Source organism: Fundulus heteroclitus, unplaced genomic scaffold (assembly GCF_011125445.2).
Source record: "Fundulus heteroclitus isolate FHET01 unplaced genomic scaffold, MU-UCD_Fhet_4.1 scaffold_85, whole genome shotgun sequence".
NCBI classification, from domain to species: Eukaryota; Metazoa; Chordata; class Actinopteri; order Cyprinodontiformes; family Fundulidae; genus Fundulus; species Fundulus heteroclitus.
The window spans coordinates 1-24,793 of record NW_023397307.1 but is presented as its reverse complement, the minus strand read 5'-3'; the positions used below and the strand labels follow the sequence as shown (position 1 = coordinate 24,793).

Here is a 24,793-nt window from a genome sequence, read left to right as displayed (position 1 = left end):
TGACATTGTGATGCTGGAACCAGGCGAGCTCAAGGTCACTGTGCAAATATTGGGGAGTATGGCTGAGAAATCCAGCAATCTATCCGTTGCGTCAGCTCTGCGTGCCGTAACGAGCCTCTTGTGCTTTCGGTATCTGGATTGTGGGGAAAGTTGTGAATTGATGGTGATAGTGAATGACTTCCTGGCTGTGAAGTTTTAATGGGATGGAATTTCCTCCCCTTCCCCATCCTGGGAGTGAGCTCGGCCCTCATTGGTGCGCTCGGCTGTCGGTCAGGTGGATACCTGCGTCAGAGGCTTTCCAACTTTGGCTTTGGTCTCTGTGCCAGATCGTGACGGCCAAAGGCAGATAAAAAATGAAGACATATCACTCTGCTCCCTTTTCCAAGTCTCAAAGCAGAAGGATGGTGGTGAAACGTCCTGTTTTGGCATTTATGCATCCCAAGAGCTGCAACTTAATACAAAATATTGGTGGAATTACCACAGATAACTTTTTTATACTTATTTTTCGTTTATATGTCTATTCTTTTGGTCTTTTGCATAGATTAATCAGATATGCTCATTGCTTCATTTGTGTTTAGCTTTACTGTTTTGTGCACATCTTAAATGGTATACATTTAAAAGTGGGACTGTTATCATGAAGAATCACAAAACCAAAACAGAAGCTTATTTTTTGGTTTATGCCACAGATGAAAATGGACATATAAAAAAACAAAACATAAAAAAAAAAAAACAGTAAGGACATCTTAAATGCAGCAGGACCATTCGTAAAAGCAAGAACACTCAACCAGGCAGGCAGTTCACTATCAGGAGTAGTTCCAGAGGTGATGACTTGATGTGATTTTCCTTGTTAAATATCATGATTGAAAGTTATTCGGCATATTCAATTGACTGCAGAGATGTTGTTACGCCGATAACTGTTTTATTTTCCAATGCATACGTAAATCAGAGAAAATGGCCAAAATGCTTAATGGTCATTTAAATTCACCATAGAATCCATATGATGCAATCAATTAAATGCAAACAAATTAGATGATGACTGAAAAATTCAACTAATTGTGGATACTAAAAGCTCAAGTCAGTAGGTGTTGAATCTACAAAAAAAATAAAAAATAAATAAAGAAAGAAATTAAAATTTAAAAAAAGAAAAGTGGGTCTTTTATTGTCCTTAATTCAAATATATGTTTAAGTTCTTCTACTTTGCACATATATGTGCTTCTGTCATTTAACTGCATGTTAACAAGGCTTTGGATATTCATTTATTTCTGTTATATTTGGTTCTAGTGTCTTTTTAGACCGTCGGCAAACGAAAAAACGTCACAAAAATGACGTGACGACTCCCACTTGAGACGCAACTTTTGAAAAACAGCGCCCTCTGTGGTCAAAGATTACAGTGACTATCCAAAATATCTAGATAGTGGAAATAAAATGGATACATTTATTTCTGAGAACCGAACAGAACAACAGAAAACTTTCACGACAACAGCTGACACTTTTTATTATTATTTTTTAATTAAAGACAAGTAGAAATAGAACAACAATAAACCAGAAAATACTAAAACAATGAATGGATAATACTGTGAAAACTAGCAGATCACCATAACAATGCAGGAAACACAACTAGTCCACTCTCCAGTTTGTTCTGTACCAACATGTTAACCTCTCAAGCTACTTTTTTGTATCTGGAAACAAACATTCAATGAGTTCAAATCCATTTGTTCGTAAACTATTTTTGATAAATTGCATAGAGACTCTAAAAAGTATCTTAAGTGTGTCAAAATAAGGTTTATATTTGAATTTAATGGCAGATTAGCTGCTTTCTGAGGATATTTATGTTCACCCTATTTCAGATGACTGCTGAAATAGGGTGAAATCCGTTTGCGACACTTATGGTATCTTGTGAAATCTGACGGATTTCACAAGATTTCACCTTGATGAAAAAAAATAAATAAAAATAACGCTCATACTAAAGAGTCACATGGCAGATTTTCTGGGAAAGTTTTATATCGGTTGTCAAATTGGAAAAGTACACAATTGAGGCTTTAAGACGTGATCAAAACTACAGGAAATTAGAAACATTTAAAATGAAGACATGTCTTTTTTATTTATTTTTTATTTTTTTTCCTGTCTGCTGCCTCCATCCAAATATGTGGTGGAAAATCCTCCTCCTTGTAAGGAGAAGGCAGCAATCTGTCCTAATGTAGGATCTTTGAAGGGGTGGAGGAGGTGGGGGGCGGTACCGGCTGCGGTCCTACAACTGTCTCCCTCTCCTCGGCCGCAGAGACCCCCCCAGTGCATTCGTCCGGTGGGCTCTCTGAGGAGTTCATCTAAACTTTGCTGGCGGCCGTAAATACACTCCCTGCGGACTGAGCGATGGCCGGAGCGATGGGACCCAAGCGGCAGGACACCCGGAAATTTTTCGAGAATCTGTCTGGCGCTGGAAAATCCATCGCAGTGCTGACCAGCGGCGGAGATGCTCAAGGTAAAAAGAGTTGAGATGGGCTGGAAGAAGTGCCAAGTGGAGTCAGGATCAGTGGGGGGAAAAGCATCCAAGTCCGCTCCTAAAACGTGCTGTAGGGCAGTTTATTCGGTCCAAGCCGCCTGGTTACTTCCAACTATAAAAGCTGACTATTCCCTCCATATTTTGTGTAGATTAAGGTGTATGATTTTCTCATTATTTAACTGCAGACCTGCTGCAGACAAGCTCCTGTCCGATAAAGGGTGCATCTGACTAAGCTTGTCCAAACTGCGCATTTCCCGGGGAGCAGGAACAGCGTGTGCTTTGATATCAGCGCGTCGCGGCAAGTGGAGGAAAAAATGTCTTCCTCTTATTATATTTTCCTATTCTATAAATGTTATATTTTTCTGTGGAAACGGGGACTTGGACGTCCGCTCTTCAATCTTCCCCGCTGTTACGCAACAGCTTTCGCGCGTACCCTCCCCTGTCTCGTCTTGTGCGCGGATGCTGCAGCATTCTTCGCAGCCGGTGAAGTTTTGATAAAGATTGGCAGTCCGCCGCGGCCACCTTCAGGGCACGGCTCAGGGCTTGCGCAAACAGTCGGAAGCGGCCACACTATCAACAGGTGACTGACTGGCTCGTATCTATGTAATGGAAGCTGTTCCAAGTATGCAGTGTCACCTGCTGATTGCGCGTACGCGCAGATGGCGCAGGCCCGTGCGCGCATCCCCGCCGGCGGGCCTATTACTCAACTGGATCAGCATTCAGCGTCTTAATGTTGGACATTTTCCATAAAAGGGTCCAGTTTGATGCAGCAATACCAGAAATGCACCCCCGCCTTTACAGTAGGATTTAACTACCCCGCAACCTATTTCCAAACATTTTCGTTTCCTAAAAAAAAATAGATGTTTCTTTTTTATATAATGCATTTATTATATTTATTAGTTATAATTTTTGTGCATTGAAAAGTTCTCAAAGTGTGCCTTTTTCTTATTTCTTTATCAGCTGTAACATGTTGTGGTTTGGACTTCCTGTCAGCTGGAGTTTTTTTTTTTTTTTGCCACACAGAAATAATTCCTCCTGCATCACGGAGGCTGAGTCACGACTGGCCCAACATAAATTTGTCTGGATAAAACTGTCTGCATCCGGCGCACCTTTTCAGAGTAAAAGCGCATCGTTTCGCCCCTGGGGTTTGTGCTTTTGTTTCGGAAAAGCTTGAAATCTGCTTCCTGTGACCTTCAGCGGCTTAACTTCTCCAGTCACTGAAGGTCAAACAGGAGTACGTGAGGAGCAGCCAGTTTTCACAGAGATGACGGCGTGATGAGGAGATCCAGTGCAAAATATGTAGAGTAAAAATAAGGACATATTTAAAAAAAAAAATGGGTTTTAGGTCAGTTTGATAAACCTAAAGTCAATAAGTCAGCTTTTGGGGTATTTCTATGTAATCAATTCTCTAATTGCGTCCCTGCAGCCTGCAGAGAATGCACCTTAAACCTTATTAGTGTGTGATTACTGATCGGCTCTCCATATGCATAGAACATGTTGTGCTCTGCCATCTAGGACACACACATGCACCAGTTAAACCACAGCTATTGTTGGCTGTTACACAACACCGTGCGCCCTATAGGCTGCTGGCGAAAGTGGAGGGATATGCTCTTTCTCAGTTGTCAATGCCCCTGCCGCGTATCGTGGACAGCCTTTGTATTTAGGACAGGGTCTTTGTGGCAGCAGCTGAGATTTAATTATAACCGCACCTTTAAAACTGTGCAGCCAGTGTGAAAACGATGCAGAGAGTCGGACTCATTGAGCTCATCTGAGAGCCCCTGAGGACTGTCTGCATCTGAAATCCCTCATCAACGCTCCTCTGAAAGAAAGAAATTAAATTAAGAGAGCTAGGCCGTGTTTCTAGAGCATACACGGATTTAAAAACAGCCCACTTTTAAACCGTTGTGTTGCTTTCCTTTCAGATCTAAGTCTATTCATTTTTGTATCTTGCTATTTTTTTAAACCAATCCACAGGTAGTTGTGTATCAGCCATATAATAAATATCATAAATAATAATAAAAATAACTTACTTTGTCTTTGTCTGGGTTACAATTAAATAAAAGATACAGTAACAATTAACAGTACCTTGCTGTGCCTTATCCATACCCCTTTATCACCACAAACTTCAATGTATTTTAGAAAGATTTAAAGGGATTAACAAACAAAAAAAAAGATATAAATGCAAGTCATCAGTGATATGATGTATAATTATAAATACAAAGTGGCTATAAATGTCCAACAAACCTCCATGAAATTACTCAAAAAACTAAAATAAAAATATTTCTAAAGTGTCTGAATATGATTAATAATAATAATAATAATAATGATAATGATAATAATAATAATAATAATAATAATAATAATAATAATAATAATAATAATAAACATAATAATAAACATAATGATAATAATAAACATAATAATAATAATAATAATAATAATAATAATAATAATAATAATAATAATAATAATAATTGTTATTATTATTATTATTATAAACTGACTATGCTGGACTGGTTATAGTTTTAAGTCTGGATTTCTGGCTGGTTTAAAAGCTGCAGGTGAAAGCGTGGTGTGACGGCAGAATCAGCGTCAGGTGTGTGATCTTCTCACCAGGACATGTTGATGGTGGGAGGTGATAACCTCACCGCATTTTCACCGTTTGCTCGATTTTCCATCTGTTTCACAACAACAGACCCACTGACTCATCCTCCAACAGTTGCCAGTTCATTCTTATTTATCCGTAGTATTGATTTCTCTAAAACTCATTAGGTTTGCTGTCACATTCAAACACATTTGACTTGTTTGCATTGACCCCTGGTAACTAATCAGCACTCATCTCTTAGCAACACTGGAGACTTGAGCGCACGGCCCACCCTGTCCATAGCGTCGCTCTTTACCCACTGGGACATTGTTTACAAAATCCTCGCAATCAAAATTACAGTTTGTTCCAGGAATTAAAGTTTAATGACTGAAGTGACTTTTGGAGAAAGATAAACTAAATTTCTGCTGTATAAATAGCTTACAGTGTCACATTCAAACATATCTTTCACAGGATATAAAGTTTTGTGTTATGATGTTTCATTTTTGGACTTTAAATGAGTAATTCTGCAGAAACAGACTAAGTGACGCTGAAGGGAACAAAATTAAATGGAAATACAACGAAGATTCATAGTTTCACAAAGAAACTTCCACCAGCCTCTAGCTATACTTACACTATATATATATATATACTGTGCAATTTAATACACATAAACATAAATAGCACAAGTACGTTTACATTCGTACGTTCCCTACGTTTACATTTTTGAACAATTACACCCAGTATTTTAGCTGCTAAGCAAGCTTACCAACTTCTCCAATCCGGCATTTCTTTTCACCGCTATTTTTAGTCCAAACTGAAGGATGCCGAAGCTACAAGTGGATAAGTGAAAATGTCCCGTTGTTGGGCGAAGCCTTCAGATTTAAAGAGACGGCACCAAAACGAGTTGCTCTCAGATTGCCTTACAGACCAGGGGCTGTAAGGCAATAATAACGAGGAATTTAGACCAAAGCGTTGAGTTTCCACCTTATATAGACCACAACAACGAAGGCACTAAAAAGCAGGATATGTCCCCTTTAAAGAGACGGGTAGCTAAAGGCAGATTTAATATTGTGGACATTATTTTGTTCTTAAAAATACAATTGGACAATGGTTACAAGATAAAAAAGGATGATATGGATTAAGTTAAGTGTATACTAGTGTTGATTAATTGCATGTAGTGGTAAAATGAATATCCATAAAAGAGCATTCATACCGTTTCATTATAAATAATATATAATAACATGATATAATAAATGTCTGCATTCATTCTTCTTATCATTGTGAAATAATTGGTGGCCAATTCCAAATTTGTTAGAATTACCTGAATTGTTTAATTTTTTGTCAGCGTCAGAAGCTGTTAATAACACCGTAATATATGATCTACTGCATGTTCTGCCCTACTTTCACACAATTTTAATCACTCGCTGCTTATTTAAGGTGCCTGATGGTTGTTATCGTTGACAAGAGGTAAAGCGGCAAGAGCTGGAAATTGCTGCTGCCGCTCACAGCTCACGCTATACCCCTGTGCTCTTTGTTTTCATGTATCGTTTGTTTTGACAACATGCCCAGGGACAAAAATCTTAAGGTTTATGGTCACAAACTGATCTGGACTTACTTCAGTAAGTTTCAGATGGCGTCTAAAATAACATTTGCACTTTTATGTATCAGTGACTGAAGGTAAACAGCTGAAATGTGCTCAATAATTATTTCTCGTGCCTTGTTGTTGTTGTTGTTGTTGTTGTGGCCTCCTGCTGGGGCCCCCTCTCCTCTGCCAAGTTTACTGAATAAGCTCTTGTGATTATGTCTTTGAGCAGTATCTAAAGAATGAGGTCGCCATCCGATGAGTAGTCACATCGCATGCATAGCATGCATGCGATGTGACCAGTGGAGGGGATGGGCTGCTGGTACCGCTGCGTGTTGTGTTTATGTCTTTACAAATAAAAATACCCCGGTATTCACAATGTCGAATCTGAGATTGACTGGAAAAACACAAAACTGGGCTTCAATTCAGTCGGAAGTACAACTCCTTTAAAAAAAAAAAAAAAACAGTTTCTATTGAACCTCCTACTGGCCAGTTTATGCTTACAAGATAATAACTTGCAATGTTTAAGCAGCTCTGGATGAATATATAGCTGAACAGATTAAAGGTCCATAGCCACGTTATATGTTTATAAAAAAGACCAAAACCTGTTTGATCATGACAAAATAAAGTTATATACCCCAAGCCTCCATCCTGATAATCTTGTGAAGGTCCTTTTTGTGGATAAATATATCCGCAGCACCAGGCGTGATGACCAGATATAAACAGATGTGGCGCCATCTAGTGTCAGTATCGCAGACCTACCATAATGCTGGTTAGCTTAAGTAATAAAACCATTGTAAATAATGCCAGACAGAGCCTAACCCTCTGCAATGCCTCACAGTAAAGCGGGAGCTTAGCGTGATCGAAAACCAACGTTATTAATTAAATAAAACAATCTACAGCAACTTTAAGAGTCTCATATCAGAACATTTACTCACATCAGGTAACTCTGCGGTCACATCTGAGCGATCAGCAGGTTTAGCGTCTGCTTCAGTGAACACCAACGTTCATACTGTATTCCCAGAGACATTCCAGGCTTTTCCCTCTTGGAATCATATTTTTTGCATTTTTTCACTAGATCTTGGACCTTCCTACATTGTTTCGCCTGGAGATGCTAATAGCCGTTAGCCGCTTCCTTTTTTTAAACCCCTGCTGTGCACACGCAGTACGTACTTCCGGTACAATCGTAAATAAAACACTAAATGATTGATTTTCTAACAAACTGAGCAAAAATGAAGCATAAAACGGCAAAATAACAACTGATATGACAGCAGGATGTGATAATCTTTCATAAAAACGTTGTATGCAACCAGAGTGAGCTACTGACATATAAATAAAAAAAAAATCAAATAACGTAGCTATGCACCTTTAAACTAGTTTCGTCCATACTAATTTTGGACGAAACCAGTCAGTTTTATGTCTTGCTCATCCTGATTAATGCATAATAAACACTTTTAAATTAATTATAAAGCATCTACAGAAGAATTAATAAGAAATCTCTAATCTATTTATCAGCCATCTATAAGATAAGCCTTATTGTAAAGTGATACCATTTACTTGTATTATAATGTTGGAGACAGTGTCATATTCATGTAACTTACAAAATACTTTTGGTTATTAACTTAATTTATTAGGTTTGAGCTCAAATGTAGCAAACTAAAAACCTTTCTGTCCTCATAGAAAGCATTCAGCAGACTTAAGCATCTTACAGAAGCTTTATTGTCTCTCTATCTCTTCTCCTGTACTTCCATACATCTAATTTTTTGCTGAAAACTTTGAACACGGTTTATAACCCAGCTCATCTGAGAGGTATCCAGATGCTTTAACCAGCATGTTTGTTTTAAATCTCTGGTTACCTAATGATGGACTTTGCTGACATACTTACAAGTAACCCTGAAGGCTGCACTCACACAGCAGTTTAGAGGAAAACAGCTGCAACGTATATGAAAAGATTAAGAAATTAAAAAGGATAAATTCATGAAAGTAGTGGACTTAAAATCTGCTTTGAAAGAATAAGGAAGTACATTCCCATTTCTGATTGTTTCAGTGCTTTACATCTCTGAGCGTACATATAGGTACCTTCAGAAAGCTGTTTCAGCTCAGCTAGTCCTCACCTTTATATAATCCAGGATCAATTTTGGACAACTATAGTTTTAGCTTTTAAATCTTGAAGAATTTCACCTAAACAAAGAATTTCAAAGGCAATTATGAATGCCCGATTTTAACAACCCTGACAGCTCTTAAATCATACTGTCTGTATGCATTTTAATCTTTTCTTGTTTAAACCAAGTCTCTGTAGATCTTTTGATTTTAAATATTCGATTTAAAATACAGAAACATCACTACATCAGCAAGCCTCTCGAAACCAAACAGAGAATAAAACTAAAAGGTACAAAAAAGCCAGTATCTCTAAAGAAAAAAAATACAATGTGTGTATTATCCAAACTAAAACTGTACCTCAGAAAACTGCAGATCAAACCCAGCAGGGATGTATGCAGAGAAAGTAAGTGGCTGGTGATGAAAAAGAAAAGTGTATACAGGAAAAGCCACGGCTTAACAAGACGCTTGTGACAGTTAGCAAACAGAGAGCAGGTGTTGTAGGTCAGAGGCTAACTGAGGGCCACGCTCCAGAAAACGAAACGGCCAGAAAAGCTAAGTAGAGCAGAAAATGTGGAAAATGCTGCAACAAACAAACTAACAAAAACAAAAATCAGCAAGAACAACAAAAAAAAAATAATCTAAAAGTCACAGAAAAACCTAAACTGAGTGTACGTCTCCATTATCTGCAGTACTTGGAAGATAGTCAGAAAACATAAACCATTATATTGTGCAAAACAAAAAATCTAATTTTTAGAATTAAATAATTGTAATGTTTACTAGTCTGAAAAGTGAATTCCAAACAAAAAAAACATTCACTCTACCCTGAAACATATGTCTGTTGTACAGGAAGTCTCTTATTGGGATGCATGTTGGGCCTTATTGTGGGAATGTAGCTGCAGCATTATGACAGAACAACATGTTCAGCAACAGCCCAGCAAATACTCACTGGACTACAGACCACAGAGACTACATGGAAACATTAGGTTTTCACATGGCATTTCCCCTCCAGTGAGTAAATGTACTTCATGTTGTTTGTGCACTTTTGTCATCTTGCCAATTAGTTTATGTTTGCGTACGGTTACGGTTTCTTTGGAAAGCACGTGTTTCTGTCGTAAAAGTGAGCTTGTGTTGTACTTTTCGACTTAAAGCGGTGCACACCTGGGCCGCATTCACCCAACATAAACATCCCTCTGTCAATTTGCAGATTGGTGCGCAACTCTGGACTAAGTGCCTTGCGCACGTGGCAGGTTGAAGCTGGAATCAAACTCACAACGTTTTGATTGCAGGACATCTACTCTTCCCAACGAGCCTTCTTGTTTAGACACCTCTCAGTCTAAGGAACAGTGTTTACCCAAAATCCCCTCTTTAATCCATGTTTCATCTAAAGATACCAACTAATACATGAAAAGGCTGGTATCCTCTGATCATGAAACTGCCCTTCCTCTGTGATCCTTGACTCGCTCTCAGATTTAAAGCCTGTTTCATGTCTAATAGCGCTAAGTGCTCCGATGAGCTCTTCTGTCTTGGCATAACCTCAGGGGCAACTCTCTCTCTCTCTCTCTCTCTCTCTCTCTCTCTCTCTCTCTCTCTCTCTCCTGCCTCAGCTTCCCTCTGTTCTGAACTCTTTTACCCCGGCCTTCTTCTTGGTTCTTGCCACTCCGCATTAGCGCTGCTGCTTTCAGCTTTAAAGATCAGGCACTGAGGTCACTCGGATAGGTAACCGAGGCCGTTATGGTGTCAGATTTTCACTACATGTATATAGTGATCACAGGATTTACAGGAATAGCATTCAATTTAAAACAATTGTGAAATTTATGTAGCCCCTCTCCATATTACTATGCTGTTACGTTGTTATATGTATTACTTTTGTCTTTCTTTTGGTTGTTGACGTGTGTCCTCTTTGAGAATTTTTGTGTTAGTTGTTAATAAAGTATAAATAATAAAAGAAAGAAGCTATTAATAAAGGTATATGGATGGAGCCTTTGTAGTTGAAGTCTATGCTCTGTAAAAAAATAAAAAATAAAAAATACCTGGGTTAAATTTAAAGTAAAAACAGTGAGAAATGACTATTAATGTGAGATCAATAAAAATGTCGCAGCTGAAAGTCATTAAATCATGGCTCAGGTTTTAAACAGCCGGTTGAATTTTTCCACATTTTGTCATCAACAAAAGCTTTATGTGTTTAATTGTGATTTTATGTGACGGTCCAGCAGAAATGAGCACATGTAAATAATCATGTTAAAACATTAGATAGGTAAAGGATAATGTTGTGGATCAAGGCAAGCTCAGATTTTAAAACAGTATTCCAAGCTTTTAACATTTCCCAGATAAAAGTTCAGTCTGCCATCTTGAAAATAGAAAATCTAAAAGAAAGAGTTAACGGTCCTTTTAAGGGTTAGGGTTAAAGCGACCCACAAGCCTCTAAAGAGCATTCTTTACTTCATCCCATGTCAACATAAGTTTTTCTATCTGATATTTTGATAGAAAAAAACTTTGTCTCCACTGTGCTCCTTCACCGTTTGTCACAACCACATCTAGTCCCTGATTGGGATGATATCTAAACCCTCAACTCATGCCGCCTCACTTGTGTTCGGTGTGAACGCACCATTAATCAGAGAAGCAGTAGCTCTGGAGGAGCTGCAGAGAGGCACAGCTCTGGTGGGGGATCTGTCTGCAGCATAACTGTTAATCATGCACTCCACAGATTGGGCCTTTTTTTTTGGAAGATTGGCAAGAAGGAAGCCATTGTTGAGAGACGGTCATGAGAAGTCCTGTAAAAGTTTGTCACAAGCCACACAGGGGACACAGTGAACATGCAGATAAAGTGCTGTAGTCTGGGGAGACTAGAATTACTGTATTTAGCTCCACATTCAATAATACTATACGTAGTAGAAGGCTCACATTGCAGGTCACTGTGCAGGCACCATTCCCACTGTTAAACATGGTTCTGGCAACATTAACAATAAAATCTGGTCAGCGTTGATGTTCAGGCCATCTGAGCTAAATTTAGGAGACTTCTGAAGGAAAGAAAACCTTCTAGAGGTTGCACAAGACTGTTTAGCTTCCCTTGCAGCAGGACCACCAGCCAAAACATTCATGTTCAATTAATTAGAATATTATCCAAAAGTCCATTTGTTTCGTTAAGTAATTTCCCCCTGGGATCATTAAAGTATGTCTGAGTCTGAGTCTGAGTGTTTCAGTAACTGAATTATGTGAGATAAACATACGTCACTGACAGACGTTTTTTATAGCCTTTTTCTTCATTTAATAATGATTTTTGCTTAGATATGATAAAAACATTTAGGATTAGAATATTATATCAAACTGATATTTTCTAATACAGAAACATGAGCTTAATGAAATGTATGTTTAATACTTGGTCAAACAGTGTCATTTTAAAAGGTACTTTTAATCTGACAAATGAGCCTCATTGAAACCTATATTTTAATGTGTTGAATATAATTTCATATTCAGTCACTTTCGCAATAGAAATAGTAAGATCAAGGTATTTTTATGTCAGAGTGGCCTAGTAAAAGTCCAAAACCTTTTGTTAATGTGTGGCAAGATTTAAAAGTTTCATTTTTCATTTTCAGATTATTATTTTTTTATCCTACTAGAAACCCGATTCTTTGTGTTGGTCTGTTACAAAGAAATTCAAACCACACTAAGGTTTGTGCTTGAATAGCAAAATATAAAAAAGTTCAAGAGGTATGAGGACTTTTCCACCATACTACAAAACTTCATGAATCTAGATGATTAGGAAGTTATGGCACTGTGTTTATAGAGTTTGTCTGGATCGGAGCGTCATGGTATAATATTTTCTGCATTTATTATTAAATCCCACATTAACATAAAAGATGCCTGTCTTTTTAAGCACCTTTTAACTCTTTAGAAAAAAATAATGTGTATTATTGTATTATGTCATGGAAAAATTCTCTCTGCGTTGTTTTGGGAAAAAACAAGCATGAGAGGCGACTCATTAGTCAGCAGATGACAGATGAGGGTGCTGTATACCGTAAGACGCAGATGTTTTCTGTAGCAATAATCATCTTTATGAAAATATCCAAAACAAGCCTCTGATTTTCTCTCTGTCCCCAGGTATGAATGGAGCTGTCCGGGCCGTCGTCCGAATGGGCATTTATGTAGGAGCCAAAGTCTACTTTATTCACGAGGTGAGAGTCCAGACGTGGGAGAGTCTGCAGTGTCTGCCACGCTAAATCTTTGCTGACTGCTCCTCTGTACTGCTGCATCATTGGGTTTTAGAGACCCAGCAGGATTCAAAGTCGTTTTTCCAGTCCTGCCTTTGCTTTATGTTTCTAAAATCTCTTTAGAAAACATGCTATGAAAGAAGAATTATTGGTATGATACTGAACTGGGTTAGGAAAGTGCTGTAAGCAAATTAAAATAAACATGTTTGGTCATCTTTGCACATCAAGCTCACAAGAATGATATGGCAAAAACAACACATTATGCAACAAATAAAGTATAAAACGTACATTACAGTAAATCCACACTGACTGAAGCACTCATTTGCATTTTTTTAAATATATTTTTCTAGATTCTGAGGTGCAGGATTACATTTGGCCAAAATTACCACAGCCTATTTAAGTAATTTAATGCATTTGGGAATGCCCTGACCCGTTCCAGTGTTTTGTATGAATTATTTGATCAAAACAGCTCATTTCAGTGAGTTCATATGTGGTATTTCAAAGATTAAAGCTGGCTTTAAAATATGCCCAATGGCAAATTGCACCCAACACTATTTCCAGCTTTTGCAACCCAAATTTTGTCTAAAAGCTTGAAAAACAAAATTATAAAATGAGTAAATGGACCAAATGTCCAACCTATAGATGAAGCTATTTTCAGAGGGCGTCTGTTGTCACTTTTTAAACTTACCCACCCAAATACAAACCATCTTTAGTCTTCTTTTCTTTATGTTTTTTTTTTTTTTATCTGAGGCTCTACATTGTACATTCTTGGCTCTGGTCACCAGAAAAAACATCTGATCCCTCCATAGTCTTTGCATATATTTATAACCCACCTGGCAGGTGTGGGCATTAGAAATTGATACGGTATGTTTTATGTAGCGTGCGTGGTATTTAGCACTAACTTCTAGCACCATGTATTGAATTATGATAGAACAGTTGATAATACTTGTTATATTTATTTATTTATTTATTCAAGTGTGTTTGAATAAATTAGAAAATCAAATATGCATTGTTATGACTCTTAAGATGTTCTTGCAATGGCTGTTCCAGGAGAAGAATTAAATTGTGCATCATATGCCTAACTTCAGCTAAATTGCACTGTTGATCTGGGTAAACCACTTGTCTCTTAAACCACAAATTAAACTGCAGGTATTTGTGTTAGAGCAGTATATTATGGAAATAAATAACAATAATAATCCAGTTTTCTCACTGTTGTTTGATCCAGACTGTTAGAACAGGAAAATGAGCTGTTTTTAATTGACACAACGGCAAAAAACAGCTGCAGGAAGAGCTAGCCTGGTCTTGGTGTGGATTTAAATGAATGACCAGAGGCAGGATTCATACTGCATTGACCGCAGTTTGATTCTTATCAACCTGGTGAAGCCACTGGACTGTGAGTAAGGACAACTGAGAGCAAAGGCACTTCACTTTTACTCTGGATGTCTCCTGGTGATTTTAAACCCTTTGGTGTGTCTATGGAAACAGTGAGATCTCAACAATAATTTCTACAGTCTCTGATTTAAGCCATTTAATTGGCTTCTGATAGATCTAAAACTTATCAGGGTGCATCATAATTATTTTTCATGGGAATGTGAAAGAGTCATATAACGACATTGCTACACAACATTTTAAGGTGTCTTCAAAGAATGAACATTTCACCTTGGTGATCTTTTCTTAGACACAGGCTCATCTACACAGCTGGCTGCAAACGTCCTACAGGGCTTGACGCTCAGTCTATCCAGTGGCTTGCAAAAGTATTCACCCCCTTGGCATTTTACCTATTTTTTTCTGTTCCAACCTTTAATTTAAGTGAATTTAATCTTTTTTCATGTGATGGCTCTGTATAATAAAGGGTAAACTGGTGAATATATATATATATATATATATATATATATATATATATATATATATATATATATATATATATATATATATATATATATATATATATGTATATATAAACATTTTCACCGTTTTTCATATTTTTTTTGCAGGGGCCAGCAACCTTTACAACCCACAGAGCCATTTCTGCTATCGGTCGAGCTAAACAAATTTTGTTTTGAGCCCCAAAAGTCACTTATCTATTTGAAGCAAGAGCTTGTTTTTATAGTATACAATAGGAAATTTGTTTTTTTTCCCTAAAATTAAAGATCAACAGTTATTATTTAACCGACAGTATTTTTATGTTTAGGTTTAATACATTTTCTTCAATTGGACATTTGATTTTTGTAGCAAATGGCATCAAAATGATGAAAAAGCAAGTTGTTTGCAACCAATTGACAAAAAGATACTTAATTTATCTATAGTAAAATATTCTACACACCATTAGTTTCTTTCTTTCTGGGAATGTGTTGCACATATTGCAGAACTAAATGCATCCTTAAAGCTAGCAATTTTAAATTACCTTTACATTTAGAAAAAAAAAAATTCCCCCGCATTTTTGGTCAAAGTTTTTAAGAGCCAAAACTGAAGATGTAAAAAGCCACATGCGGCTCTGGAGCCACAGGTTGCAGATCCCTGCCCCAGAGGCTGCAGCACCACTGAACAAGAGGCATCACATGATGACAACCAAGGATCACAGAAGACACGCTTTAAGTTTACCAAAGGTCCCGTGAGTGACTCCCCAAAAGTATGAAGGAACGCTCTGGTAAAATGAGACGAAACTGGACCAAGGAAAACGCCGTGTGTCACGAACCCAACACGCCCCATCGCCCTAACAGCACCATCCTCACTGTGGAACATGGTGGTGGCAGTATTATACTGTGGAGATGTTTTTAAGCCCCAGGGACTGAGAAACTGGGCCGAGTCGAGGGAAAGTTGGATGGTGCCTAAATACAGGGATATCCGTGAGCAAAACCGGTGTCAGTTTGACTGTGATTTTAAATCTGTTGGTGGGACAGCAGTCTGCCACTGAATACACTCGTCTGCCTGATGAAGGGGTTGTGCAGAGGGGTGGGGGGGGGGGGTTGTCCAGCACGGAGAGCAGGGTCATTTTTCGTGCCGCTTTCAGCTGGGAGTCCAGTTTTGTGCCCTAGAGCAAGCTACCTCTCCTCTCCAGTCTGTCAAATCAACTCCTCTTGCTGGTTTCAATCAATGTTCAAGTGAGTTTATTACAATGAACTTCATGAGGATGTTATTGATAAAAGGAAAATAGTTTACAAATTAGTAATTTTATATGCTTTGATGTGTTCATGTATAGTAATAAATTTACAATGTGTTTTTTGGCCACTTTTGTAACTACCCCTGCAGAGAAAGCCTCAAAATCTTCCTGAGTTCCTGTTTATTGCTTTAACAGTTGAGTGATTGCTTACCTTTTTGTCTGTCTTGATGCTTGTTTTTCATCTCAGGGGTACCAGGGGATGGTAGACGGTGGAGACAACATCATAGAGGCGACGTGGGAAAGTGTCTCTAGTGTTCTGCAAGTGGTGAGCTCAAACTTCTGCTTAAATTTCTGGTCACACACACTCCATGCTCCCTCTTAGATGCTGTAAACAATGATGCTCACATGTGAACTGTGGTATAAATGTTGTTTGAATCAATGAAGCAGACTCATTATTGATGTGCTAATTATCTAGAGGGAATCTCTTTCAAAGTGACATGCCAATAAAGCCTCAATCTGTGTGACTGAATTAGATCTTTATCCTGCTGATTTTGGCAGATTTTATTGTCTAAAGCTGATTTCATTTAGCAAATAATCTGGTGAACATGCTGTATCTGAATAAATACAATTAATTATTTCCAAAGATCATATTAGTTTAAGTTAGATGTTTTCAGAATGTTTAATGCTTAAGTTAGCAGCTTGATCGTTCGTCTATTAGGTCTCTGTTCCAATTTTGGTGGGCTAAGGTTCCAGATTGATTAAAAGATCGCAAACAAGATGAGGATCCTGGTGTTTGCTGGTTGCAAAGGAACACAAATGCAGATAATACTAAGCTTTGTCTTCTTTGTCACGGGCTCTCAGATCCTTTAACCCAGCACTTAGTAACCAAGATACAAGGCAGGAATGACTGTGAGGGACATGTGCAGTCAACAACCTGTTAATGTTGCACAGAAGAAAGATGCATACAGTGGTAATTAATTTAAACCTTTGAAAACACGAATTAAACTTTTATATTGCCTATTATATCCTGCTACAATGCTGCAATAATTATCCAAATGCGTTTCCTTATAACCCCCTGGATCTAAAACTACAACTAAATTGTTTGACAAGTCTTTGAAATGGAAAACTGTGAATTATCCAATTACTCCAGGGACTTCTTAACATACCTGTAGATATCACAAAAGCTTGCACTCAATGTATTCTTGGCAATTCCCCCTGAATGTGCAAAGAGGGCAGGAAAAGAACATACACCACTGATTTAAAAGATTACATTAGTGCTGAGAATTTTTTTTTCATAATCTTTTAATATAAAGTGATTTATTTTGTTGTCAACCGGGCTTCAAGCAAATGTTTTGTCCAGTCTTGTGTTTTTACCTACATAACAATTTGTGGAGAAGAACAAAAAACAAACACACCTATATTTTTGATACGTTTGGCAAGGAAAAATAATTGGGGATTTTTGGCATATTTAAAGCTGGATGGTGTGAACAATGACATTTAAAGATTAAAAAAAAGCATGTGATGTTTTTTCTCTAGCATCTATCGTTATAATTTTTTTTGCGTTATCTTTTGTGGGAGGGTGGTAATATCATTTGCTGCTGTATTTTGTAGGAACATTAAAGGATTGTCAAAGCATGTACAAGCAAACATTTTCACAATGTCTTTGTATTGAGAAGAAGTAGTGCTGCCAGTTGGCACTGTATCAATACAGATATTTGCTTCCTTGATGCATAATGCTACGACTCTGGTGGGACTCGAACCCACAACCTTTGAATTACATCTTTCACTCTAGAAGTCCAATGCGCTGTCCATTGCGCCACAGAGCCTTTGGTCAACTGTTTCTATTTCTCAGAAAACACCTCCAGCAAATGGAGTAGAGAAGATATTTACCATGGATTTGTCTTCAGAAGAAGTACTAATGCCAGTTGGCACTACATACTTTACTTCGATTTGAAGTACACAGGACTCTTTCGCAAGCAAACGCTGGTAGGTAGTGGAGCTCACCATTTTCTAATTTTGAAAATTTGCACCTGACAGATATTTGCTTCCTTGATGCATAATGCTACGACTCTGGTGGGACTCGAACCCACAACCTTTGAATTACATCTTTCACTCTAGAAGTCCAATGCGCTGTCCATTGCGCCACAGAGCCTTTTGTCAACTATTTCTATTTCTCCAAAAACGCCTCCATAGAAACAAAACCATTACATTTTCTGTCTATGAAGCCTTATGTATACATTGCAGCACTTTTGTGGTGTTTACAATTGGTCACACAGTTAGGTCATTGACAAAAGTGTAGAAGAAACAATGTTATCGATCATATATTCCAGGGCAAGACCCATTCTGAGCTTTTCCTTTAGAAGAATTTTCACTAGACATACATTTTTGAGGTGATTATCTTAGTGTTTTACTGCAGTTGCTTGGGATTAGTTTCTTATTTTGGACTATAAAAACCACGAGAGTTACAAGTTGTCAATTACCCATTGGTAAGCATTTGCGAGTGGTCAGAACCCTATGTATTAACAGTAGCTTAGAAAGCAAATGGAGTAGAGAAGATTTTCACCATGGATTTGTCTTCAGAAGAAGTACTAATGCCAGTTGGCACTACATACTTTACTTCGATTTGAAGTACACAGGACTCTTTCGCAAGCAAACGCTGGTAGGTAGTGGAGCTCACCATTTTCTAGTTTTGAAAATTTGCACCTGACAGATATTTGCTTCCTTGATGCATAATGCTACGACTCTGGTGGGACTCGAACCCACAACCTTTGAATTACATCTTTCACTCTAGAAGTCCAATGCGCTGTCCATTGCGCCACAGAGCCTTTTGTCAACTATTTCTATTTCTCCAAAAACGCCTCCATAGAAACAAAACCATTACATTTTCTGTCTATGAAGCCTTATGTATACATTGCAGCACTTTTGTGGTGTTTACAATTGGTCACACAGTTAGGTCATTGACAAAAGTGTAGAAGAAACAATGTTATCGATCATAAATTCCAGGGCAAGACCCATTCTGAGCTTTTCCTTTACAAGAATTTTCACTAGACATACATTTTTGAGGTGATTATCTTAGTGTTTTACTGCAGTTGCTCGGGGGTTAGTTTCTTATTTTGGACTATAAAAAATACGAGAGTTACAAGTTCTCAATTACCCATTGGTAAGCGTTTGCGAGTGGTCAGAACCCTATGTATTAACAGTAGCTTAGAAAGCAAATGGAGTAGAGAAGATTTTTACCATGGATTTGTCTTCAGAAGAAGTACTAATGCCAGTTGGCACTACATACTTTACTTCGATTTGAAGTACACAGGACTCTTTTGCAAGCAAACGCTGGTAGGTAGTGGAGCTCACCATTTTCTAGTTTTGAAAATTTGCACCTGACAGATATTTGCTTCCTTGATGCATAATGCTACGACTCTGGTGGGACTCGAACCCACAACCTTTGAATTACATCTTTCACTCTAGAAGTCCAATGCGCTGTCCATTGCGCCACAGAGCCTTTTGTCAACTATTTCTATTTCTCCAAAAACGCCTCCATAGAAACAAAACCATTACATTTTCTGTCTATGAAGCCTTATGTATACATTGCAGCACTTTTGTGGTGTTTACAATTGGTCACACAGTTAGGTCATTGACAAAAGTGTAGAAGAAACAATGTTATCGATCATATATTCCAGGGCAAGACCCATTCTGAGCTTTTCCTTTAGAAGAATTTTCACTAGACATACATTTTTGAGGTGATTATCTTAGTGTTTTACTGCAGTTGCTTGGGGGTTAGTTTCTTATTTTGGACTCAAAAAACCACGAGAGTTACAAGTTGTCAATTACCCATTGGTAAGCATTTGCAAGTGGTCAGAACCCTATGTATTAACAGTAGCTTAGAAAGCAAATGGAGTAGAGAAGATTTTTTACCATGGATTTGTCTTCAGAAGAAGTACTAATGCCAGTTGGCACTACATACTTTACTTCGATTTGAAGTACACAGGACTCTTTCGCAAGCAAACGCTGGTAGGTAGTGGAGCTCACCATTTTCTAGTTTTGAAAATTTGCACCTGACAGATATTTGCTTCCTTGATGCATAATGCTACGACTCTGGTGGGACTCGAACCCACAACCTTTGAATTACATCTTTCACTCTAGAAGTCCAATGCGCTGTCCATTGCGCCACAGAGCCTTTTGTCAACTATTTCTATTTCTCCAAAAACGCGTCCATAGAAACAAAACCATTACATTTTCTGTCTATGAAGCCTTATGTATACATTGCAGCACTTTTGTGGTGTTTACAATTGGTCACACAGTTAGGTCATTGACAAAAGTGTAGAAGAAACAATGTTATCGATCATAAATTCCAGGGCAAGACCCATTCTGAGCTTTTCCTTTAGAAGAATTTTCACTAGACATACATTTTTGAGGTGATTATCTTAGTGTTTTACTGCAGTTGCTTGGGGGTTAGTTTCTTATTTTGGACTATAAAAACCACGAGAGTTACAAGTTGTCAATTACCCATTGGTAAGCGTTTGCGAGTGGTCAGAACCCTATGTATTAACAGTAGCTTAGAAAGCAAATGGAGTGGAGAAGATTTTCACCATGGATTTGTCTTCAGAAGAAGTACTACTGCCAGTTGGCACTACATACTTTACTTCGATTTGAAGTACACAGGACTCTTTCGCAAGCAAACGCTGGTAGGTAGTGGAGCTCACCATTTTCTAGTTTTGAAAATTTGCACCTGACAGATATTTGCTTCCTTGATGCATAATGCTACGACTCTGGTGGGACTCGAACCCACAACCTTTGAATTACATCTTTCACTCTAGAAGTCCAATGCGCTGTCCATTGCGCCACAGAGCCTTTTGTCAACTATTTCTATTTCTCCAAAAACGCCTCCATAGAAACAAAACCATTACATTTTCTGTCTATGAAGCCTTATGTATACATTGCAGCACTTTTGTGGTGTTTACAATTGGTCACACAGTTAGGTCATTGACAAAAGTGTAGAAGAAACAATGTTATCGATCATAAATTCCAGGGCAAGACCCATTCTGAGCTTTTCCTTTAGAAGAATTTTCACTAGACATACATTTTTGAGGTGATTATCTTAGTGTTTTACTGCAGTTGCTTGGGATTAGTTTCTTATTTTGGACTATAAAAACCACGAGAGTTACAAGTTGTCAATTACCCATTGGTAAGCGTTTGCGAGTGGTCAGAACCCTATGTATTAACAGTAGCTTAGAAAGCAAATGGAGTAGAGAAGATTTTTACCATGGATTTGTCTTCAGAAGAAGTACTAATGCCAGTTGGCACTACATACTTTACTTCGATTTGAAGTACACAGGACTCTTTCGCAAGCAAACGCTGGTAGGTAGTGGAGCTCACCATTTTCTAGTTTTGAAAATTTGCACCTGACAGATATTTGCTTCCTTGATGCATAATGCTACGACTCTGGTGGGACTCGAACCCACAACCTTTGAATTACATCTTTCACTCTAGAAGTCCAATGCGCTGTCCATTGCGCCACAGAGCCTTTTGTCAACTATTTCTATTTCTCCAAAAACGCCTCCATAGAAACAAAACCATTACATTTTCTGTCTATGAAGCCTTATGTATACATTGCAGCACTTTTGTGGTGTTTACAATTGGTCACACAGTTAGGTCATTGACAAAAGTGTAGAAGAAACAATGTTATCGATCATATATTCCAGGGCAAGACCCATTCTGAGCTTTTCCTTTAGAAGAATTTTCACTAGACATACATTTTTGAGGTGATTATCTTAGTGTTTTACTGCAGTTGCTTGGGGATTAGTTTCTTATTTTGGACTATAAAAAACCACGAGAGTTACAAGTTCTCAATTACCCATTGGTAAGCATTTGCGAGTGGTCAGAACCCTATGTATTAACAGTAGCTTAGAAAGCAAATGGAGTAGAGAAGATTTTCACCATGGATTTGTCTTCAGAAGAAGTACTAATGCCAGTTGGCACTACATACTTTACTTCGATTTGAAGTACACAGGACTCTTTCGCAAGCAAACGCTGGTAGGTAGTGGAGCTCACCATTTTCTAATTTTGAAAATTTGCACCTGACAGATATTTGCTTCCTTGATGCATAATGCTACGACTCTGGTGGGACTCGAACCCACAACCTTTGAATTACATCTTTCACTCTAGAAGTCCAATGCGCTGTCCATTGCGCCACAGAGCCTTTTGTCAACTATTTCTATTTCTCCAAAAACGCCTCCATAGAAACAAAACCATTACATTTTCTGTCTATGAAGCCTTATGTATACATTGCAGCACTTTTGTGGTGTTTACAATTGGTCACACAGTTAGGTCATTGACAAAAGTGTAGAAGAAACAATGTTATCGATCATAAATTCCAGGGCAAGACCCATTCTGAGCTTTTCCTTTAGAAGAATTTTCACTAGACATACATTTTTGAGGTGATTATCTTAGTGTTTTACTGCAGTTGCTTGGGGGTTAGTTTCTTATTTTGGACTCAAAAAACCACGAGAGTTACAAGTTGTCAATTACCCATTGGTAAGCGTTTGCGAGTGGTCAGAACCCTATGTATTAACAGTAGCTTAGAAAGCAAATGGAGTAGAGAAGATTTTCACCATGGATTTGTCTTCAGAAGAAGTACTAATGCCAGTTGGCACTACATACTTTACTTCAATTTGAAGTACACAGGACTCTTTCGCAAGCAAACGCTGGTAGGTAGTGGAGCTCACCATTTTCTAGTTTTGAAAATTTGCACCTGACAGATATTTGCTTCCTTGATGCATAATGCTACGACTCTGGTGGGACTCGAACCCACAACCTTTGAATTACATCTTTCACTCTAGAAGTCCAATGCGCTGTCCATTGCGCCACAGAGCCTTTTGTCAACTATTTCTATTTCTCCAAAAACGCCTCCATAGAAACAAAACCATTACCTTTTCTGTCTATGAAGCCTTATGTATACATTGCAGCACTTTTGTGGTGTTTACAATTGGTCACACAGTTAGGTCATTGACAAAAGTGTAGAAGAAACAATGTTATCGATCATATATTCCAGGGCAAGACCCATTCTGAGCTTTTCCTTTAGAAGAATTTTCACTAGACATACATTTTTGAGGTGATTATCTTAGTGTTTTACTGCAGTTGCTTGGGGGTTAGTTTCTTATTTTGGACTCAAAAAACCACGAGAGTTACAAGTTCTCAATTACCCATTGGTAAGCATTTGCGAGTGGTCAGAACCCTATGTATTAACAGTAGCTTAGAAAGCAAATGGAGTAGAGAAGATTTTCACCATGGATTTGTCTTCAGAAGAAGTACTACTGCCAGTTGGCATTACATACTTTACTTCAATTTGAAGTACACAGGACTCTTTCGCAAGCAAACGCTGGTAGGTAGTGGAGCTCACCATTTTCTAGTTTTGAAAATTTGCACCTGACAGATATTTGCTTCCTTGATGCATAATGCTACGACTCTGGTGGGACTCGAACCCACAACCTTTGAATTACATCTTTCACTCTAGAAGTCCAATGCGCTGTCCATTGCGCCACAGAGCCTTTTGTCAACTATTTCTATTTCTCCAAAAACGCCTCCATAGAAACAAAACCATTACATTTTCTGTCTATGAAGCCTTATGTATACATTGCAGCACTTTTGTGGTGTTTACAATTGGTCACACAGTTAGGTCATTGACAAAAGTGTAGAAGAAACAATGTTATCGATCATATATTCCAGGGCAAGACCCATTCTGAGCTTTTCCTTTAGAAGAATTTTCACTAGACATACATTTTTGAGGTGATTATCTTAGTGTTTTACTGCAGTTGCTTGGGGATTAGTTTCTTATTTTGGACTCATAAAAACCACGAGAGTTACAAGTTCTCAATTACCCATTGGTAAGCGTTTGCGAAGTGGTCAGAACCCTATGTATTAACAGTAGCTTAGAAAGCAAATGGAGTAGAGAAGATTTTACCATGGATTTGTCTTCAGAAGAAGTACTAATGCCAGTTGGCACTACATACTTTACTTCGATTTGAAGTACACAGGACTCTTTTGCAAGCAAACGCTGGTAGGTAGTGGAGCTCACCATTTTCTAGTTTTGAAAATTTGCACCTGACAGATATTTGCTTCCTTGATGCATAATGCTACGACTCTGGTGGGACTCGAACCCACAACCTTTGAATTACATCTTTCACTCTAGAAGTCCAATGCGCTGTCCATTGCGCCACAGAGCCTTTTGTCAACTATTTCTATTTCTCCAAAAACGCCTCCATAGAAACAAAACCATTACATTTTCTGTCTATGAAGCCTTATGTATACATTGCAGCACTTTTGTGGTGTTTACAATTGGTCACACAGTTAGGTCATTGACAAAAGTGTAGAAGAAACAATGTTATCGATCATATATTCCAGGGCAAGACCCATTCTGAGCTTTTCCTTTAGAAGAATTTTCACTAGACATACATTTTTGAGGTGATTATCTTAGTGTTTCACTGCAGTTGCTTGGGGGTTAGTTTCTTATTTTGGACTCAAAAAACCACGAGAGTTACAAGTTCTCAATTACCCATTGGTAAGCATTTGCAAGTGGTCAGAACCCTATGTATTAACAGTAGCTTAGAAAGCAAATGGAGTAGAGAAGATTTTCACCATGGATTTGTCTTCAGAAGAAGTACTACTGCCAGTTGGCATTACATACTACTACTTTTACTACTACCTCAATATGAAGTACAAAGGA

At 38.0% G+C, this 24,793-nt stretch overlaps 1 protein-coding gene and 11 non-coding genes across 12 annotated transcripts; 1 reads left to right on the top strand and 11 right to left on the bottom strand.

Moving 5' to 3' along the window:
* Nucleotides 1-2,236: 2,236 nt before the first annotated feature.
* Nucleotides 2,237-16,399, top strand: LOC105917884 (ATP-dependent 6-phosphofructokinase, platelet type-like; the record flags this gene model as incomplete). Its single annotated transcript, XM_012852824.3, has 3 exons — nucleotides 2,237-2,479; nucleotides 12,865-12,938; nucleotides 16,322-16,399. Coding segments are annotated over exons 1-3 (261 nt in total), but the record flags the coding sequence as incomplete, so codon positions are not given.
* Nucleotides 16,400-17,813: 1,414 nt separating this feature from the next.
* On the bottom strand, nucleotides 17,814-17,900 carry trnar-ucu. Its single transcript is given in 2 exon segments — nucleotides 17,814-17,849; nucleotides 17,864-17,900. It is a non-coding gene; the product is annotated as a tRNA-Arg (tRNA).
* A 239-nt stretch (nucleotides 17,901-18,139) lies between these two features.
* On the bottom strand, nucleotides 18,140-18,226 carry trnar-ucu. Its single transcript is given in 2 exon segments — nucleotides 18,140-18,175; nucleotides 18,190-18,226. It is a non-coding gene; the product is annotated as a tRNA-Arg (tRNA).
* Nucleotides 18,227-18,812: 586 nt separating this feature from the next.
* On the bottom strand, nucleotides 18,813-18,899 carry trnar-ucu. Its single transcript is given in 2 exon segments — nucleotides 18,813-18,848; nucleotides 18,863-18,899. It is a non-coding gene; the product is annotated as a tRNA-Arg (tRNA).
* Nucleotides 18,900-19,486: 587 nt separating this feature from the next.
* trnar-ucu lies at nucleotides 19,487-19,573 on the bottom strand. The gene is given in 2 exon segments: nucleotides 19,487-19,522; nucleotides 19,537-19,573. It is a non-coding gene; the product is annotated as a tRNA-Arg (tRNA).
* A 588-nt stretch (nucleotides 19,574-20,161) lies between these two features.
* Nucleotides 20,162-20,248, bottom strand: trnar-ucu. The gene is given in 2 exon segments: nucleotides 20,162-20,197; nucleotides 20,212-20,248. It is a non-coding gene; the product is annotated as a tRNA-Arg (tRNA).
* A 587-nt stretch (nucleotides 20,249-20,835) lies between these two features.
* Nucleotides 20,836-20,922, bottom strand: trnar-ucu. Its single transcript is given in 2 exon segments — nucleotides 20,836-20,871; nucleotides 20,886-20,922. It is a non-coding gene; the product is annotated as a tRNA-Arg (tRNA).
* A 586-nt stretch (nucleotides 20,923-21,508) lies between these two features.
* Nucleotides 21,509-21,595, bottom strand: trnar-ucu. Its single transcript is given in 2 exon segments — nucleotides 21,509-21,544; nucleotides 21,559-21,595. It is a non-coding gene; the product is annotated as a tRNA-Arg (tRNA).
* A 588-nt stretch (nucleotides 21,596-22,183) lies between these two features.
* On the bottom strand, nucleotides 22,184-22,270 carry trnar-ucu. Its single transcript is given in 2 exon segments — nucleotides 22,184-22,219; nucleotides 22,234-22,270. It is a non-coding gene; the product is annotated as a tRNA-Arg (tRNA).
* A 587-nt stretch (nucleotides 22,271-22,857) lies between these two features.
* trnar-ucu lies at nucleotides 22,858-22,944 on the bottom strand. Its single transcript is given in 2 exon segments — nucleotides 22,858-22,893; nucleotides 22,908-22,944. It is a non-coding gene; the product is annotated as a tRNA-Arg (tRNA).
* Nucleotides 22,945-23,531: 587 nt separating this feature from the next.
* On the bottom strand, nucleotides 23,532-23,618 carry trnar-ucu. Its single transcript is given in 2 exon segments — nucleotides 23,532-23,567; nucleotides 23,582-23,618. It is a non-coding gene; the product is annotated as a tRNA-Arg (tRNA).
* A 588-nt stretch (nucleotides 23,619-24,206) lies between these two features.
* trnar-ucu lies at nucleotides 24,207-24,293 on the bottom strand. Its single transcript is given in 2 exon segments — nucleotides 24,207-24,242; nucleotides 24,257-24,293. It is a non-coding gene; the product is annotated as a tRNA-Arg (tRNA).
* Between the last annotated feature and the right edge of the window lie 500 nt (nucleotides 24,294-24,793).